Genomic DNA, 18290 nt, shown 5'->3' with positions numbered 1-18290 from the left:
GATCATGAAGAATATCCATGTGGTCCATATTCATGAAAACTTTATGGTACACCTTGTGTTTCTGCTTCCTTTTCCATCTCAGACATCCAAAAAGACTTCTAAGGTTTACAGTTCCATCACCATTTCCATAATTAATAGTTGGTTGTCCATCTGGAAAGTCATCCTTAGCATAGCTGAAACTATTAAGAAATAAACAGAATACCAGAAGAACGAACTGTTAAAATACACTCGACACCAGAAGTATGAACTGTTAAAATACACGCGACACCAGAAGTAGAAACTGTTAAAATACACGCGACACCAGAAGTAGAAACTGTTAAAATACACGCGACACCAGAAGTAGAAACTGTTAAAATACACGCGACACCAGAAGTAGAAACTGTTAAAATACACGCGACACCAGAAGTAGAAACTGTTAAAATACACGCGACACCAGAAGTAGAAACTGTTAAAATACACGCGTCACCAGAAGTAGAAACTGTTAAAATACACGCGACACCAGAATTATGAACTGTTAAAATACATGCAACACCAGAATTATGAACTGTTAAAATACATGCAACACCAGAAGTACGAACTGTTAAAATATGTGACACCAAAAGTAGAAACTGTTAAAATACACGTGACACCAGAAGTACGACCTGTTAAAATACGTGACACTAAAAGTAGAAACTGTTAAAGTACACGTGACACCAGAATTGTTTTAAAAATACTATGTCACATTTTAAAAACTATTTCTTCATTTGTTCTGTACTTCAGTAACTTGCCTTTAGACGAAATTCTCACACATTGTATTTATGTACATGGTATAATACTTTACATGTTTACCTTACTTGTGTCTATTAACACACTATACCGACTTGTTGTTTAAACCAACCTCGTAACCCCTAGTAACCATGAAACTGTACATACTATAACATTTAACACAGTAAGTAAAGCTCAAAAACTTGACAAGCTTTTAGTAAGATTTAGAAGTATTAATTCACAAAATATCAAATTTTTAATAAAACATAAATATTTACAAGAGATTTCTCTGTGAATTTATGAAGTCAGAGTCTGACTCAAGCTCTCCCTAATCAGAGTGCAAAATGATTTTCAAGTTAAGATTAAAAATACTTTTTCATCTTACAGTTTTAAGATTTCATGGCATAACCTCTAGAACCTGCCAAATATCAAAAGTTTTTTCAGTAAAACTTTATATTTCATCCGTAATTAAAAAGAGTTAAACTATACAACACCTTTCCATAGTGTCGACATTAGACCCATGTAAACAGTGAACTTCAACACCAGGTGGCTCCAAATCATAGGTCAAATTATGAGTATCTTTCCACATTTCCCAACCAGTTGGAAAATTAATGTCCTGAAAAAACTCATAGTAGTCTCCAACTGTGTAATTTTTTTTTGCTGTGTACACAAGAACTTCACTTTTGGACCAAAATCTATCAGAAGGAGTGAGAAAAGCCAAACTGGGACAGCTTCTCTGCTCTTGTCTCACAGTAAGAGGTTTGACGAGAAAAATTCCCAAGTTTTCTCCTGGTAAAAAATAGAAAAGATTGTATAATTTTATACAGACAAGCAAAACGTGGGGTTCAAACTTACTTTTCTTGAATGGGGAAAAAGAACCAATACTACAACTACATATTACAGAAATTAAATAAAACCTACTTACATGCACAACTTCTGTTATTTTTCATACCTTAACATTACATGTGGTTTCAGCTTACTGATGTCCCATCGTTGAGCCTTACAAAATAATGTATCTGTATCTAAAACTTTCTAACACAGGCTTCACGTAGTCATTGTTTTTCATTACTGGTAAAGTGGCTTACTTTCTACTTAAATTTAATGTTCACTTTTTTAATAATAATTAGTTAAATTAAGTGAATTACACATTCTTATAGTGTGATGTAATGTATAAACTTGATGGATTTTGCCATTTACATGTATTAAACAAGAGTAGCAGTTAATGGTATAAGACAAAAGTTCAGATGTATAATAACAAATGCAGTAACCAAGTATCTGAACTGTCCAATTTATCATAATTTCATTTCCCGACTAAATTTATGTGGGAAATCGTTTCACAATCCAAAATACCCATTTTATGAAAACATCAACTGAAATACAAGTGATGTAACACTAGGAACCATCGTGTACAAAATTTTAAATAAAACCTGTATACATGAACAACTTTTATTATTTTTTTGCAACACCTTTTATATCTTAACATTACATATGATTTCAGCTTTAGATCATGTGCATAGAAAATATCATAGTTATTATAGTTATTCATGAGATTCAAATATTTCAAAATGTTCTTGCACGAAAAAGACTACATCTTAAAGAATTAAGGGGGGAAGGGAACAACATTAAATTCCAATGTAATCTAAGTAAAAAATATATATATACACATATGAGACTTGATAAAAATACACCTTACATTCAATTAATTCATTTTAAGTGTAAAAACAAATTACAGTTGTTTGCAGAATACAACAGATGATAATTATAAGCGATACTCTACCCGAAGCAAAAGCCTTTAAAGCTTTAACAACTCCTCCCCAAGGTGCTCCAAGAGAAACAAGTCCTTTAACATGCTTATCCTTCCAAGTCTGTGACTGTTTGTTAAGCATATACAGCATTACAGGACACCCCAAGCTGTGACAGATCAGTAGAACCTTCTTATTTCCAGTTTTGTAATACGTGTTTTCTAACATATTGGTAACATTCTTCAAATAGTCCTGCAATTCATCTATAATAAAACAAATGAAAAAAGAACAACCCTGTAAACACTATCAACCCACGAAATACTAATCAGTAGACTTAATTACCGAAAAAAGTTCACGTCTGCAAAACATTTAATAGTATTATGACTGATCAAAATAATTATCAATCCATAATTTCTGTCAGTAAAATGTAAGCTTTCGAAGGCCATGCACAGAATAACACATACTTCAACTATCAATCGGACTTTCTCGATAACTTGGGAAAAATGAGAGAATATATTTTCATATTATAGCTTACACAACTGCAAATTAAAAAAACCTAAGAGCTAAATTTATTGGGAAATCCTCAAACTTTATTTAGATAAAGTACAAAGATGGCAAGGACCTAAAGCAAAGTATTCTATCTATATCATCAACCTAGATTTGAACCTGGCTCATGAGCTCCAAAATCCAGAGCTCTATCAAATGGCCACCAGTACCCAGGTAAACATAAAAATACTTTTGTAATTTAAGTCTACAAGTATGTATCACTGATCTTGTGTGTTTTTTTATAACTCAGATCTTCATATTACAAAGGTTGAGATATTCCACCTACTAGGTGTGAATAGGATTATCTCCTGATTTCACATTAGAAACATACACCGTGTGTTTTCAATTTTCTTTAACATTTAAATATTTAATGGTTAAGAACAAAGCAAGCTAAGATAGAACTGAACTTAAAAAACAATTTACTGTAAATTCATACAAGTTTTCTTTGGTTGGGAATACAATTTGCCTTTCCTAGTAATGAATAACTTGAACAAATCACCCCTAAGAAATAGCTCAGGTTACAGTTCTTAGTCTATAAACTAACATGTTTCCACATTTTATAGTGTTTGAGTAAAATTAAAGTATTTTGGAGTCTCACCACATTGTTACAATCCGTGTCCAGTCATGTTCTATCTGATGACTATGCATCATGATAACAGCCCTGCGTCATGGTTTCCTTTGTAAAAGGCTCCATTGTAAGGCTGTCTAAAGCACACCCCCTTTCCCATGCTGTTTCTCCATAAGCTATCTAGTGTACAGGGATGATGGTCTCTTAGCCCCCTTTTCAACAGTTCGATCGCAAAGATGTCTGGTGACTTGACCAGTTTGTCTTCATAATAGCATTTCATTCTCCAGCTGCTTGAGGCGTACAATGACTTAGCTGCTATGTTGTGTACGTGAGACTTGTGCTGCTTTTCCAGACAGAAATCCTTCTTGGTTATGTTGCACACTGTTGCTGTGGCACAAAGACGGCTTTTGCTACTGACTTTTGTGTTTGTGGATTCCCACCAGTTACAAGATGCCACATTTTGCTTACCATGGTTTGGGTACAGCTTGTTGCAGGACTCTTTTTGGATGTTTCTGATGCCCCAAGTTTTCCATATTCCTTTGTTTTCAAATGCCATTAAGTAAGAGGGATATCCTCGTCTTAGAAATTCTAAATCCTGATATGAACACATCTTTATGACCTAAGCGTATACATATTTTGAGTCGGAAATGACTGTTATATACCCTTCCCTAAAGCGATCAACTTTCGGTGGCATCACACTACCTACAAAACACCAAACAATGTCAAAATGTAGTTCTGATACAAACCGTTCCATTGTGACTTTATACACTGACTGTGGTTGTCACATCACTTGATTTTCATACTCAAAATCATTTTAATAAAATTTTACACAACTCTCTGTATAAGATTTTTTCAGAATTGCTTAATAACCTCCTTTAAATCTGAATAAACTAACAAGTGTTTCAAGCTTGACAGCATATTTCCAAATGAAATTTTCTGACCTATTAAGACTGTTAAAGCAATTAAGGCAACTTAAATTTGAAACATTTTCTTTGAAAAAATAAATAATATATTACAGTTTTCAATCTATATTCAGCTGCATTTTCCAATTAAAAATGGCCAAAACAAACTTTAGAAGCTTTCTACTCAAACTTGTGTAGGATATCTTTAAATTTATCAATAAATTTTGGTAACAAGTACATAAAACAATTTCAATTTTCTGGTCAAAAAGACAGATTCATATACAGTTCTATAAATTAACTCCAGTGTATTTAAAAAAAAAGTACTATTTTCAATTTCAACATGCATTATTTCATAATTTCTAATATGACAACTTTGGGAAATGCTTTTTTTTTTTTTATTTACAACTGCATGTCCCTAAGGCAATTTCTAAGACTTAATAAAAAAAAAAGAAATTTAATAAATTTTGTATTGTCACTAAGTGAAAAGGCAAAGAATATCTGAGCTCATGCTTAAAATACAGATCTTAAAGAGGGCTTTACTTTCTAAGAAGCTTTTAGTACTTACTAGGTGCTTTGCGAAAGTCATATGGAGCTCCTTGGATGTTCACCCCCCGGCTATACCCCAAAGGTAACACATACTCAACTATGTTTGTGAAATAAGCACCTAAAAACAACAATAATAAAATAAGTTTATAAATAGAAAACTTTCCAATAAATATTTCAAAGAAATAGTGAAAACAACATAAAAATAAATTTATTATGAAAAATAATATATGCAGTACTGTAAATCAGGGCTGCAGAAATGTTACACACATTCAATGTGTATCTGAACATTTAGTAAATAGATGAATATTTCCTTTAAAAACTAAACATTATTTTTACAAAGAAAGAAAAGAGAACATTTCAACTTCAAATGAATTACAGTTTTTTTCCAAGTAGTGTTACCTACTGTAAATCTGGAGAATAATACAGAAATTTTACATAAAACATCATAATTGTTAATTCAACATTGTTCTCCTTGGTGAAAAGAACATTTCTTATGCTATATATCTCCTCCCCCCTTTTCTAAAGGCAGTTGAAAATTTATTGTATTTTATAATAATTTAATATATTCAAAAATGAGTCAAGTAAACAATAAATTTGTAGCACAATTAAATTATCTTTGTCGATACAGTTAAGATTTACTATTCATACGATACAATTTACAGGTTTATGTTTGTATCAGTCATCAGGCTATTTACAGGTTTACGTTTGTATCAGTCATCAGGCTATTTACAGGTTTACGTTTGTATCAGTCATCAGGCTATTTACAGGTTTACGTTTGTATCAGTCATCGGGCTATTTACAGGTTTACGTTTGTATCAATCATCGGGCTATTTACAGGTTTACGTTTGTATCAATCATCGGGCTATTTACAGGTTTACGTTTGTATCAATCATCGGGCTATTTACAGGTTTACTTTTGTATCAATCATCGGGCTATTTACAGGTTTACTTTTGTATCAATCATCGGGCTATTTACAGGTTTACTTTTGTATCAATCATCGGGCTATTTATAGGTTTACGTTTGTGTCAATCATCGGTCTATATCCATACAGTCTCCAATTACATTTTCTATAAAGATTAACGAGGTTCATAAAATGTGTCCATTATTGGATCAATGGTAAGTTTACAGACTTAAACTTTAAAATCTGGGGTTTAATTTCCTGAGGCAGACAGACCACAGATAGCCCAATGTGTGGCTTTGTACAAAATCAAACGGTAAAATTTATATAACATTTATGTTACTTTCAAAAGCCTATACTATTGTGCCTTTTGGATGTGGCTGTGTTAAATATTGTATAAAACTAAACTAGTATTTAAACCTAAGAAAATTGCTAACAGATAAATCGGTCCTGATTTAATTTTTAACTATTATGCTCATTATATGCATGGTTTTTTAATTATCTTTTCCTTACTATAGTCAACCTGTATCTATATAGGATTTGAAGGATATGTGACTAATAACTGTACCAGTATAACTCAGTGACAAGTGGTGAATGGTGAATCAAATGGTAGATTTGGCTTCATATTCAATCTTAATATTTTACACAGCTAGGTTCCTGAACAATACAGTAGAATAAATGAGTAATATTAGTGCAATACATTTTTTCAAATCCTACATAAGTACAGATTCAGTATTTATAATTAAATTCTGATCACAGAAAGCTACCTATAAGGATGAGAATTGAAAACATACCCAGTACTGATCATAGCTAATTAAATATATGTTCAAACTATCTTAGTTGTAGATTAGAATGCATTATTTCACCAGTTAAGTACCCTCACTGTTAACAATATCTTAGGCCACCAGAGGAGACCTACTAAGTACACGATGCAGAATAGATATTATAATACAACTAAAATGTATCACATTGTAAAATAATCGCAATAAACATAATAAAATTAGAAAAAACTGAAATAAAAATCAATATCTTAAGTATTATACCCAACACTGTATGTCCAAGAACAAACTATCACACCTCGATAAAACAAAAATATCAAACCCTATAAAATGAGCGCTTTTGAAAGACAGATTTTTTCTTCATCATAATGCCAATTTTGCTACAACTAGTGTTAGAGGTGAAGAAAATAGCAGATATAGTTTTACTGAAAAATTATTTTTGATATTCATTTTGGAGGTCTTAGATATTATGCAAATAAAATATGAAAACTGTAAGATGAAAAAAAAAGTATTTTTATTCTTAACATGAAAGTCACCTTATACTCAGACTAGACAGAGTGTTTACTGACTCAGTAAATTCACAGATAAATCTTTAATAAGAATTCTTTATTAAAAATTCAGATTTTTTGTGTACAACATACTTCTGATGTTTACTAAAAAGCCTACCAAATGCTATGAAAGTACACATAGTAAATTTTGAATTATAGTACACATTGCTATGTATAGCTTCATTGTAACTAGGTTGGTACAAAGCACCAATGCCATCCACAAATAAACAGAACCCACCAACAATAGAAACCATTACAACAATATATTCAGCTGCCATCTCAATAACATCTCATCAAGTTCAGCCATTTTAAGAAATTAAGAAATAAAAGTGGATAATACACGATATAAAACATAAATGTAACTAAATATATCAAACATTTTAAACAATGAAACTAACATTAAAAAAAAGAATAGAATAAAACTTGCTTACAAAATGCATCAAATCTAGTTTGTTTCATGTATTCTCCATCACTTGAAGAATATTTTAAACATTTATACAGATAACAATTAAGGAATTTTTTATTTTGTTCTGCATATGGCCTTAGGCTTAGGTTGGAAAATTAATTATTGGATTAAATTTACTACTGGAAAAAATAATTGTTAAAATATTATACGTACTTGGAGACACATGACTTGGATGTAACCATTCCACACTAACTGTGTTTCCAAATCCTGGTATGATGATATCCACACCTGGTGAATTTGTTGTTGTTCTAGTGTGGTTGTTATAGACCAATCTGCAGAAGTAGTATCACAACCACAAGCAATTATTTAAAACTTAATTAATGCATTTATGAAATCAAGACTTAATATTACAGCAAATAAAGGAAATTAAACACAGTAAATATAACTCAGCTTGGTTACTATACAAATACATGCTGCCTCTTGTTCAAACACCTGAATTTTCAAAACTTTTTACAAGAAAAATAAAAGTTTATTAAAAATAATAGTTATCATTTCATGTTATTCTTATAAAGTTCTGAAAATATGTTTGCTTGTTTGTTTTAGAGCGAAGCCACGTTGGGTCTATCTGCTGTGGCCACCACAGAGAAATGATATAAAAATATGTTCGAGTTTTTTTTCTTCTGTGTTTTCCTTTTTACAGATCAGTCACATTTAACCCTTCCACTACATAATTAGATTTCAGGGGCATTACCCAAAATTTGACCTCTTTTATTACGTTTCCAACTTGAAATGACCATAGACTTTCCACATGTGGCATTAAAATTTCTTGAAAACAATATTAAATAACAGAAATTTATATCTTCAACCAGAAAATGTGCAAATGGTTCTCCACTATATGACAGTAAAATGGCAGCCATTTCAAGACCAAGGGACTTCTCTCGATTGTTATGGTAACGAAAGATTTTTGGCTGCCATGGAGAAAAGTCAACTTTCCGGACTTAACAGTAATAAAGGTTCAATCTACTTCAGTTGATTTTCACAGCACAGTGAAAGGGTTAAGAAAACTTGGTTTGTAATTGGTAACAAAACGACACACGTGTATTCTTCTATGACTTATAGTTTTGATCTCATGAACTGATTATGTATTCACATTTTTGTCAATTTAATTTTTATCTGGAATTAGGTTTCTGTGCTGAAGAAGTAAGAAAATTATGGATAAAAAAAAACTAATTACCATAATTTTTGTATTTATTATTACATGTTTGTAACAAAATGTCTGAAAACCCCTTAAGGCCAGCTGGGTAAGAGTAGGTAGATTTCACAAATAATTTATGAGGCATTAAATCTTACCGTTTAATGCCTAAGCTGGTAGATGAAGATCTGTAGTATTAAATGAAAGACCCAATCACAACAGAGTGCAACAGGTAGAATGTTATAACTGAAATCTTATTATAATTTTTTTTTTTACTGAAAGCTAGTAATGAACCATACTGTGGCATAATCAGGGGTGAAATTCTGCCATAATTTCCAGGAATTTATTTTTAAGGTGGTACTAGTACCAGGAATTTATTTTTAAGGTGGTACTAGTACCAGGAACTTATTTTTAAGGTGGTACTAGTACCAGAACTTATTTTTAATGTGGTACTAGTACCAGAACTTATTTTTAAGGTGGTACTAGTACCAGGAATTTATTTGAGCTGCTTTGTCATTTTTTATGTTTACACGTAGATTTTTTTTCTTTTTTCAAAAACAGATCCACTTCACCCAGCTGAGTACCACAACTATTGTTTCTAGAATTTCACCCCTGGGCATAATACCACATCCATTTCCTATTGATGCATTGTTTCCACATAAATGTCTAGGCCAGAAATATAAAGAAACCAAAACACTAACGCACTCAAATCATAAGTAGCAAAAAATTTCCATACACATTTACATATGTATTAATTATGTTTAAACTAAAGATGCACATATATACCAACCATGATGCTGGGCCATAGTTGTTATCAATAAACATTCTACCATATATATAGTACATACCTCATGTTGTCCACCCAACAGTTTAAAAGATACGGTATTAACAGCTCCAAATTAAGCCAAAGGGTAAAGTATTCAGTTGTTTTTTTGTCGCAGTAATAGAGAACAGTTTCTGGTTTATTCAACTTTGCTTGTACCTGACTGCCTCCATCTCCTGGAACTTGATCATCAAAAAAAAAAAAAGATTTTAATAAGAGAAGTTTTGAAAATACAATACATAAAACTTTAAATCCAAATTTTGTTTTTAAATTTCATATGAAAAATCCTTTCATCTCGCACATCTTTTTCAAAATTTATGAGGATACAAGAATGTAGCTAATACTACAGAGTGAGTGGGTCTTTTTCTCAAAACAAATGTGGAACATTTCTTCTACATAAATTAATTAAGTGATTAACATGAAATTTAAGTGTTTATTTTAAGAAAATCAGATGATAATGGACCTCTAAGTGTTTTTAGAATATTGGAGTGGCTGCTCAAGAATTACAAGAACAAATTAAAAGTAATCATATAAAAGTGTATTTCATCTTAATAATGGTGTTAATCAACGATACTGTAGAAAACATAATATTTACACACAAAAATTACTCCAAATTACACCCTACCATATCTACATACTTATCCAACATCATTAGAAAATAATTCAAACTACTTGCAACTTTATCAAAAAACAAAATTATTCCACAAGCTTATACATGTATTTAACCAAAAAACATTATATCTAAGAACAAGTCAACATCTTATACAATTCCAATCCCATATTACTCACTGTTCCTTGAGGCATCCACAAAGTATTGTAGCCAGTAATGCCCGTTATTAGCCCATGCTGATGCATGTCATTTGTTAGCATAATATCTTGTGATATGGGAGGCATGGCTCCCTGGAGTCAGTTAACTGTTACATCTTTAGAATTAATCTTTTTGTTACGGGTCCCCTTTTAAACTCCTGTCTATGTTTGCTACCGAATTGCATATAAAATTTAATTAGATAACTTTACTATCATTGTATGTCAATGAAATTAACATTATAATATATGTTATTATTCAAAGTTTTATGTTATCTAAGTTTTAATTCCTTTATACCAAAAGTAACATTTAAAAAATACTTTAACTTCAGTTTTGTTATCACATGACCTACAAGTATGCACAAATCTTAACTTTTGGTTTCTGTAACTTGACTAACACTACACCTACACTGTACATGTATGTCTAGATACAATCTATGTTTATTGCACTATTTACATTTCTTGTTTCAAAGTTCTTTGGTCCCATTCACTGAAAACAAAAAATATTTTCCCACCCCCTGACAGAAGTGATGTCCACCTTTTATACTTAGTCTTGTGATTTACAAGCCACATGTACTTATTTGATGTACATGTTTATAACCAATAGGAAGAGCTTATTTTAAACTACAATCTCCCAATGGATATTTTAAAATTGTCACACATTATTCATTATCAAGTACATGTAGCTGCCAATAGTATTGTTTGCTGCTTTGTCCTCGATAGCCTTTATGGTTGCTTCTTACCTAGAAACATTTTAGTTACATAAACAGTTAAATTGTATTCAGGATTTACTTTTATATTTTGTTTATTTGTACAATTATCATACTTCACTAAATTATTTTGCAAAGATGTTTATTTTTCAAAATATCTAGAATTTTTTCAATAACAAAAGTATGCTGTAAGACTAACTGGTCTATAAATTTCCAAGGTAAGTCACATCATCCACTTTGAAAATAGAAGAAAAATCAACAATTCTACACTCCTCAGGTACTAACACACCAAAATTTGTTTATTACCAATTTCACAAACTCCCTTACTACTATGTAAATTTTATTTAAACTACCTTTAATGAAATGCTTTAGATCACCCTGTTATCTAGCCAGCCTCATTATAGTCAATCTGTAGCATGTACTTCACCTTTTCCAGAAGACTGTCCCATAGGACCAAACACTCCACCTACAATTCTAATAATATCCTTGATAATCTTTCATGTAAGCCTTTAATCCTGCCAAGTAATTCAATCCTGTTTGGTAAATACACATATCATGAGTTTCATACCTTCTTATTCTAATAGAGAACTTTTTGGAATTAACCAGTCATTCCCTTCATGTGCAGTTTTCACATAACACATGGTAAACAAGTTGTTAAGTTGATTTTGTTCTAGCTGCCTTTGTTCTTTGTTCATTCTCTGTAGATTCCACCTGTTCAGCCAATGATGGTTATGGCTGTAATGATGCACATTGTTCATATTATGTGAACTGTAGTATCTTCCAATGGTAAGTCAGATAATATCTTGAGGTTACAACCTTCCTTATGTTTAAATGAGAATGACCAGTCACATGGACAGAGCTAGTCATTCTAGGTAAATCTAAGTAAGGAACATTAGATTTAAAAATAGTCTAATACATCATCTTCAAGAAGTCAGTTTGGAAAGAGAATAGATCCAATCCAGTAAAACCAACATTCCATTGTCTATACAAGTACATACACTGCATTTGTGTTTTCCATTATAATAAAGATTGTGTTTTTGCATTTTATATTGTGTCCAATCTATTTCATTCTTATATACTAAGTTATTCAGAGACATTCAGTATTACTCTGTATTTAACTATCCTGTTGAATCTCCTGTTATTCAGCAGACCTATCCCATTGCTCCAGGAATAATCACTTTTATCTAAATATACCACACCAGCACTAAGCTCAAGGGAGCACTCCCAAAAGTGGTACACATATATTTCTATTCCTAAAGTTCTTGAGTTCTTTCCTTATTAAACAGTCCTTCTGATTTAAAACTTCCAACATTATTTGCCCTCTGCATGCATTATAAAAAAAAGAATGCACCTTGGTACCAGCAAAATGTAAGAATAAAGATTGGGTCCTTAAAGAGAGGGAGCTGTGCAAGTTAATGGACATTTTTTTTTAGCTCTGAAATAGAGGAATAAGAATCGCCTAAAAAAGATTACTGACTTACTGAAAAGGGGTTCAGAGTAGAAGGCTACTGTGATGATTCCAGAGAAAAGCTTCTTGAGAAAACGAGGGTTAAAGGTGATCTTATTGAACTTTTCAATATTATTCAAGATATTGATAGGATCAATGACTCATTTCTTTGTGTTATATTCCAAGTTTAAAAAAGAAAGAAAATGAAACATAAATTTCAGATTTAGAAAACATGGGCTAGGTTCTAGTTAAGACAGTTATCAGTTTATTTTTCTAAAAGGACGATTTACTTCAGAATAAATTGCCTTCAACAGTATTGGAGGCCATTATTTTACAGAAGTTTACAAGTGGAACTCATGACTTCCTGTGAAACAGAGTGGGTTTGGTTCTTCCTGGCTGTCTTTGTCACACACACACACACACACATACACACACACACACACACACACTTTCAGAAAAGAAAAAAATTATAGATCTGTTTTATGTTAAAGTGTTAATTAGAAGCAATAATCCCAACTCTTAAGATAATTAAATAAATTCTACTTATTCCTTATTTAACATACACTTACAATAATTACTTGTTTAATTTATTATTTAATAACTCAGACTATTATCTTATAACCTAGTACTAGTACCGTGGTATGCCCACATAGTGTGTTTTCTACCTGCTTAAGTTACAATAATTACCTGCTTAATCCAATATTTAATAACTCAGACTATTAGCTTATAACCTAGTACTAGTACCGTGGTATGCACACATAGTGTGTTTTCTACCTGCTTAAGTTACAATAATTACCTGTTTAATCCAATATTTAATAACTCAGACTATTAGCTTATAACCTAGTACTAGTACCGTGGTATGCACACATAGTGTGTTTTCTACCTGCTTAAGTTACAATAATTACCTGTTTAATCCAATATTTAATAACTCAGACTATTAGCTTATAACCTAGTACTGTAGTATGCACACATAGTGTTTTCTACCTGCTTAAGTTAAATAGGAGTTTTTTCATTTACTTGATTTGCATGCAGTTTTAGTATAAACATGAGGTCCAGAAAGTGCCTTGTTCTAGTTGCTTTGTTCTCCATTTTAGATAATGTTTTTTCTGCTCAAGAGAATATTGCAGTAACATATAGCAACTGAATTGAAAAGATTATCAATTGTAAGATCCTTTAGGGCCAACCATTTGTCTGAATGTTAAAGCCAATCAATGCCGTGAGAGAGCAAAGATCACGATACAATGCTGTCAAATGGACAAAGAAACTGAGCTTGAATTCAGATGCACTTTCTCAGTTCAGTTCTACTGGAAGATAAAATTAAGGTTATACTTGAAAATCATAAAATCATCATGTTTTAGTTCTCCACCATCACACAACACCTTTACATCAATAAGGGCCAGAAGAACTGCTTACCCACAGTTTTGATAAATCATTATACTCCCCGATGTCCTCCACTCCTTATGTTGTATAAACAAAATGAAATTCCTGCATTAGAACTCTGGGGACAATTACCTGGATCACAAGTTTGATACCTTGCCTCGATAGTTCATAGTCATGGTATAGTATAACATCCTGTATTCCTAACAAACTTTAGAAGTTTGTGATGGGCATGAGCTACCTTTCTATACAAGAAATATCAACCAAACTGGGTCTGGGTCCTCTAGTTGCTCTTTCTGATGTTCCTGATTGGTCATCCTAAATGCATAATTGTCACTTCTCATATGGGTTAATGTCACTGCTGCTGTCATGGCCATACACATTTTTCAGGATCTGAACATTCAGTGAATGAACAATCTCATGAGTTGGCAAGATAAACTAAAAGCATTTCCACGTACTCTCGAAAACTGGTTATCCAACATTCAATCATAGATGTGTAAAAGGATTAGTACAATCTTGAGACACCTGGTCAACATGGATGTGATTAAAACATTATAAAAACATTACATGAATACAACTGAATAAAGATATATTCTACAATAGTTATAGAATGGTGAAATTCATGACTATTTCAATCATCACATCTACCTGTATAACCCTCACTTTTTTAGTAATGGCCATCCTAGTAAACTCAGTACACTCATTCTCACCATCTTCCAGAGCATCCTTTACCTTAAGACTATTTTATGTCTTCCTTCCTCGACTCTTGGCCTTAATCTGCTACCTTTCCCCTGTAATACTAATAGAGTAATCTTCTCCAACATATGCTTACGAATACAAGCTATGCAAGAAATGTACTGCATTTTCCTGAGACTCCTGCAATTCACAATCATGCAGAAGATTCTGAAACATAACCCAATCCTGGCACTTATCACGTCCTATAAACTTCATCCCAGAAATACTTCTAATCACCCTGAAGTTTTACTAGTGTTAATTCCCTATTAATTACCAACATAGCCATCCAGTACTTTTAAATTTAAATTAAACTACTTAACAGTTTATAGATTAAACTGTAAATAAATTAACACTTAAATTAAATTTCCCATTACTTAACCGATACTACTAATTACTTATACTGCAACAAGAGACATATACCACACCTAGTAACATGGACCCATCACTAATCATAAATACTTTACCTATATATTTAAATATTTCATAAATAATAATGGAAACAGTAATTTTAACTCTTAGTATAAATAGATTTCTTCTTTTATTTAGTTACCTTAGGTAATGTTAATAGTTATTTCAGTGTAATATTAAATGACATTTGTTTACATTCTATAAATTTTATACTTACAACAATAAATGGATATATATTTTTTCTTCGCATCAGTTTTTTTGGTTAGCAATTTTAAGTGAAAATTGTTCATTTAAAGAAAACTAAATAAATTTTTCATTAGGTCAAAATTACTGTAATTAGATATAAAAAAAATGCTCTTATTACAAGTCTATCCAAACTTCAATATACACTGAACAGAAAAATATGTATTACACCACAAAGAATATGCAAGTTATAACAATATTTTTGCTCAGCAACATCTACCATTTGTTAAACTCAGTAGAATACTAGTTGTTCTCTTTTTCTAGTAATTTCTATCAGAAGAAATATATTTTACATGTTTGAAAGGCTTTTTTGATTAAAAATTATGTGAAATTAAATGCACATATATTCTATTACAGTACTACTATCTACTCATTTCTTAGGCCTCTCTTCAGAAGCACGTGGAAAACTTGGATGAGAACTGTATAGGGGTTGATGCAGAAAAAAATCAAACTTTGGAGCTGTATGCTATTAAAAAAAAATAACTTTTGCCAAACAGGAGTATATAATTTTTGCTGTTTCCATTGAATGAAAGGCAATCTTTATAGGCTAAATGGCCCATTGTCATTTCACTTTTTTACTTCATTAAAAAGAGAATAAATAAACTTGAAGATTAAATTTTAATAAAAAAACACAATTTAAGATTTAACAAGAAAACACAAACTGATAATTATTACTATCTAACTATTACTACCACATTGTCCTGTAAGGATTGTGTTGATATCTGGATTGATTGATTGATTGATAAATGTACAAAAAATAGCGTAATTATGTTGTTTGTACCTTGATATTAAAAAAAAAAAAAAGGAAAGCACTGGAGACTAACCACAGAAATTACTGGCCTTCATTATTTGAAACAGCTTTGACAATGGTCTAATGTTTTTGTTTCCACAATTCAAATTCAACACAAATCAAGAGCTGAAATACACAGGGTTGAATTAACTACACTAAAGCTTTTTATTAAAAAACAAAACAAAAAACACTCAACACAGCTAGTGTGTTATTTATAAAGAAGCATTCTATTACTAGTCAGGAGTTGTGAAATCTGTTTGGCCAGCTGTTTGAACTTGGGACATACAGCTCACTTTAATTTAAATGTTTCAATATCAGTACTCAACCAACCGAGATACCAGGGCTCAAGTTTCAAGTATAAGACACTTCATCCTAGCACTAAAACGGGAAGTTCTTAAGCTCTTCTCTTATTCTTTGTAAACAACCTGATGTTTGGTGTTTATAAGACTCATAAATTATATTCAGATACAATTTCAGCTTACAGACTTTATACTTTGATTTTTTTTTATAGTATCACTTATTCTTTTTGGTTATATTTTGGTCTAATCAGTAGTAAAGTTAGTACTGGTATGAATAAAATGAAAACCATTTATGATAAAGATAGAGTAATTATATGTTTATAATGTATGGAAATAGCTAAATAAGTAAATATTTTAAGTAATAAATACACTTACTGACTTAGAAACACTTATGATTATGTCAGAAAAACACGTAGGTTCAATAAGTCTTGATACAAAATGATAAAAACCCTATAACTTGAGCACTTTGGGTTATAGGTTTTTTTTATAATTTTACACTTAGAAGTTAGAAACAAATGGAGAAATACTATAAGTTATAACATGTTAGTATTACTAATAGTAACACTACTATATTATATAGTACTAGTATTACTACCGATTCACTGAGTACTGCATAGTGTATGTATGATTTAATATTACTATTAGTAGTACTAACCATAACATACCTAATATAATAGGAGTCACTTTGTTACTGATTTGCTCATTTGGTCCATTTTCAATATAATCGATATCTTCTGGTTGTGTTTTTTCCATACAGCTTGAGTTTCCGAAAACAGTAAAAAGGTTTAAAGTAAAAATCAACATTAATAACTTTGTCGAAACTTTCGACACTCTTACTCTTAGCCTTACTGATCCGAGCAAGTTCTTCCTAGCAGTCGCACTAAAAATTATAGTGTAATAAAATAAAAAGTTTCTTAATCTAAACATCGGTTGGCTTTATAAATAAAACACAAAATCAGAAGTGCTAAGAATATTTAACTGCGACAATCTAATACTGCAGTAACACTAACAGTCACTAAAACCCAGAAAAATATTAAGTTCATTCATCCTGTTATTTGAGTAGACAGCTTACGTCGGTACAAGATATATAAACTCCAGAAATTAAACCCTCAACGTAACTGGCTTTGAAAATTCATCACGTGCAACCACTTGAATAACACGCTCGATACTTTGCCACCTGGTTGTAAAATGTGCAAATAGGGCGGAAATAAACAAAAAAAAACAGGAGTTTGAACGGAACAGCATACTATTATCCAGAACAGCATGGAACGCAGTTTTAGTACATAATAAAAGCATCTTTATTTTGAAAAACGAACTAATCTGAAAGAATAGACAGACAAATATATGTTGTTGTTTTTTTTAAACTATGCTTGGAGCAGTGAAAAAAACCAGAGAGAAATCGCTGTCAGTCGGGCGCTATTTTATTGGAGGTGTAACAGACTAATGCCAAAATTGCCATATAACTATTGTGAATCTATATGTCTATATTTTCAAGTTTCTGAAACATCGGTTCATAGGAGTGTAACTGTTGATAATTTTGCGTTTAATGTTAACAGTTAAGTTAATTCTTAAACTCTAAATTAAAGAAAGTTTACCCATAGATAAAGACCGCCCGACTCTTAACGACTTACTAAGCTTTTTAGACCTGAAATTATTCTAAATCTTTACACTTAAACTCAACTGTTGTACAATATATCTATAATCCTTTGTTGTTGTTTTATCCTTCCGTTTATCATTTCTCTTAAATTGTTTGTTTGAATTTCGCGCAAAGCTACAGAGGGCT

The 18290-nt window shown here is 31.3% G+C and overlaps 1 protein-coding gene across 2 annotated transcripts in view; it reads right to left on the bottom strand.

Annotated features, from left to right (window-relative positions):
* Nucleotides 1–17609, bottom strand: part of LOC106459975 (group XV phospholipase A2-like) — a 20012-nt gene extending 2403 nt beyond the window's left edge. For both annotated transcript variants that reach the window (XM_022386566.1, XM_022386567.1), the window contains exons 1-7: nt 17173–17609; nt 9720–9876; nt 7893–8011; nt 5068–5166; nt 2522–2749; nt 1239–1533; nt 20–179 (exon numbers count right to left, since the gene is read on the bottom strand). In XM_022386566.1, the coding sequence (XP_022242274.1) occupies nt 20–179; nt 1239–1533; nt 2522–2749; nt 5068–5166; nt 7893–8011; nt 9720–9876; nt 17173–17434 (1320 nt within the window). In that variant the 5' untranslated portion in view covers nt 17435–17609. The remainder of the gene's footprint in view (nt 1–19; nt 180–1238; nt 1534–2521; nt 2750–5067; nt 5167–7892; nt 8012–9719; nt 9877–17172) is intronic.
* Nucleotides 17610–18290: the final 681 nt, after the last annotated feature.

This window comes from Limulus polyphemus, unplaced genomic scaffold (genome assembly GCF_000517525.1).
Source record: "Limulus polyphemus unplaced genomic scaffold, Limulus_polyphemus-2.1.2 Scaffold689, whole genome shotgun sequence".
NCBI classification, from domain to species: domain Eukaryota; kingdom Metazoa; phylum Arthropoda; class Merostomata; order Xiphosura; family Limulidae; genus Limulus; species Limulus polyphemus.
The sequence above is the reverse complement of the archived record's forward strand: the minus strand, read 5'-3'. Positions and strand labels throughout refer to the sequence as shown.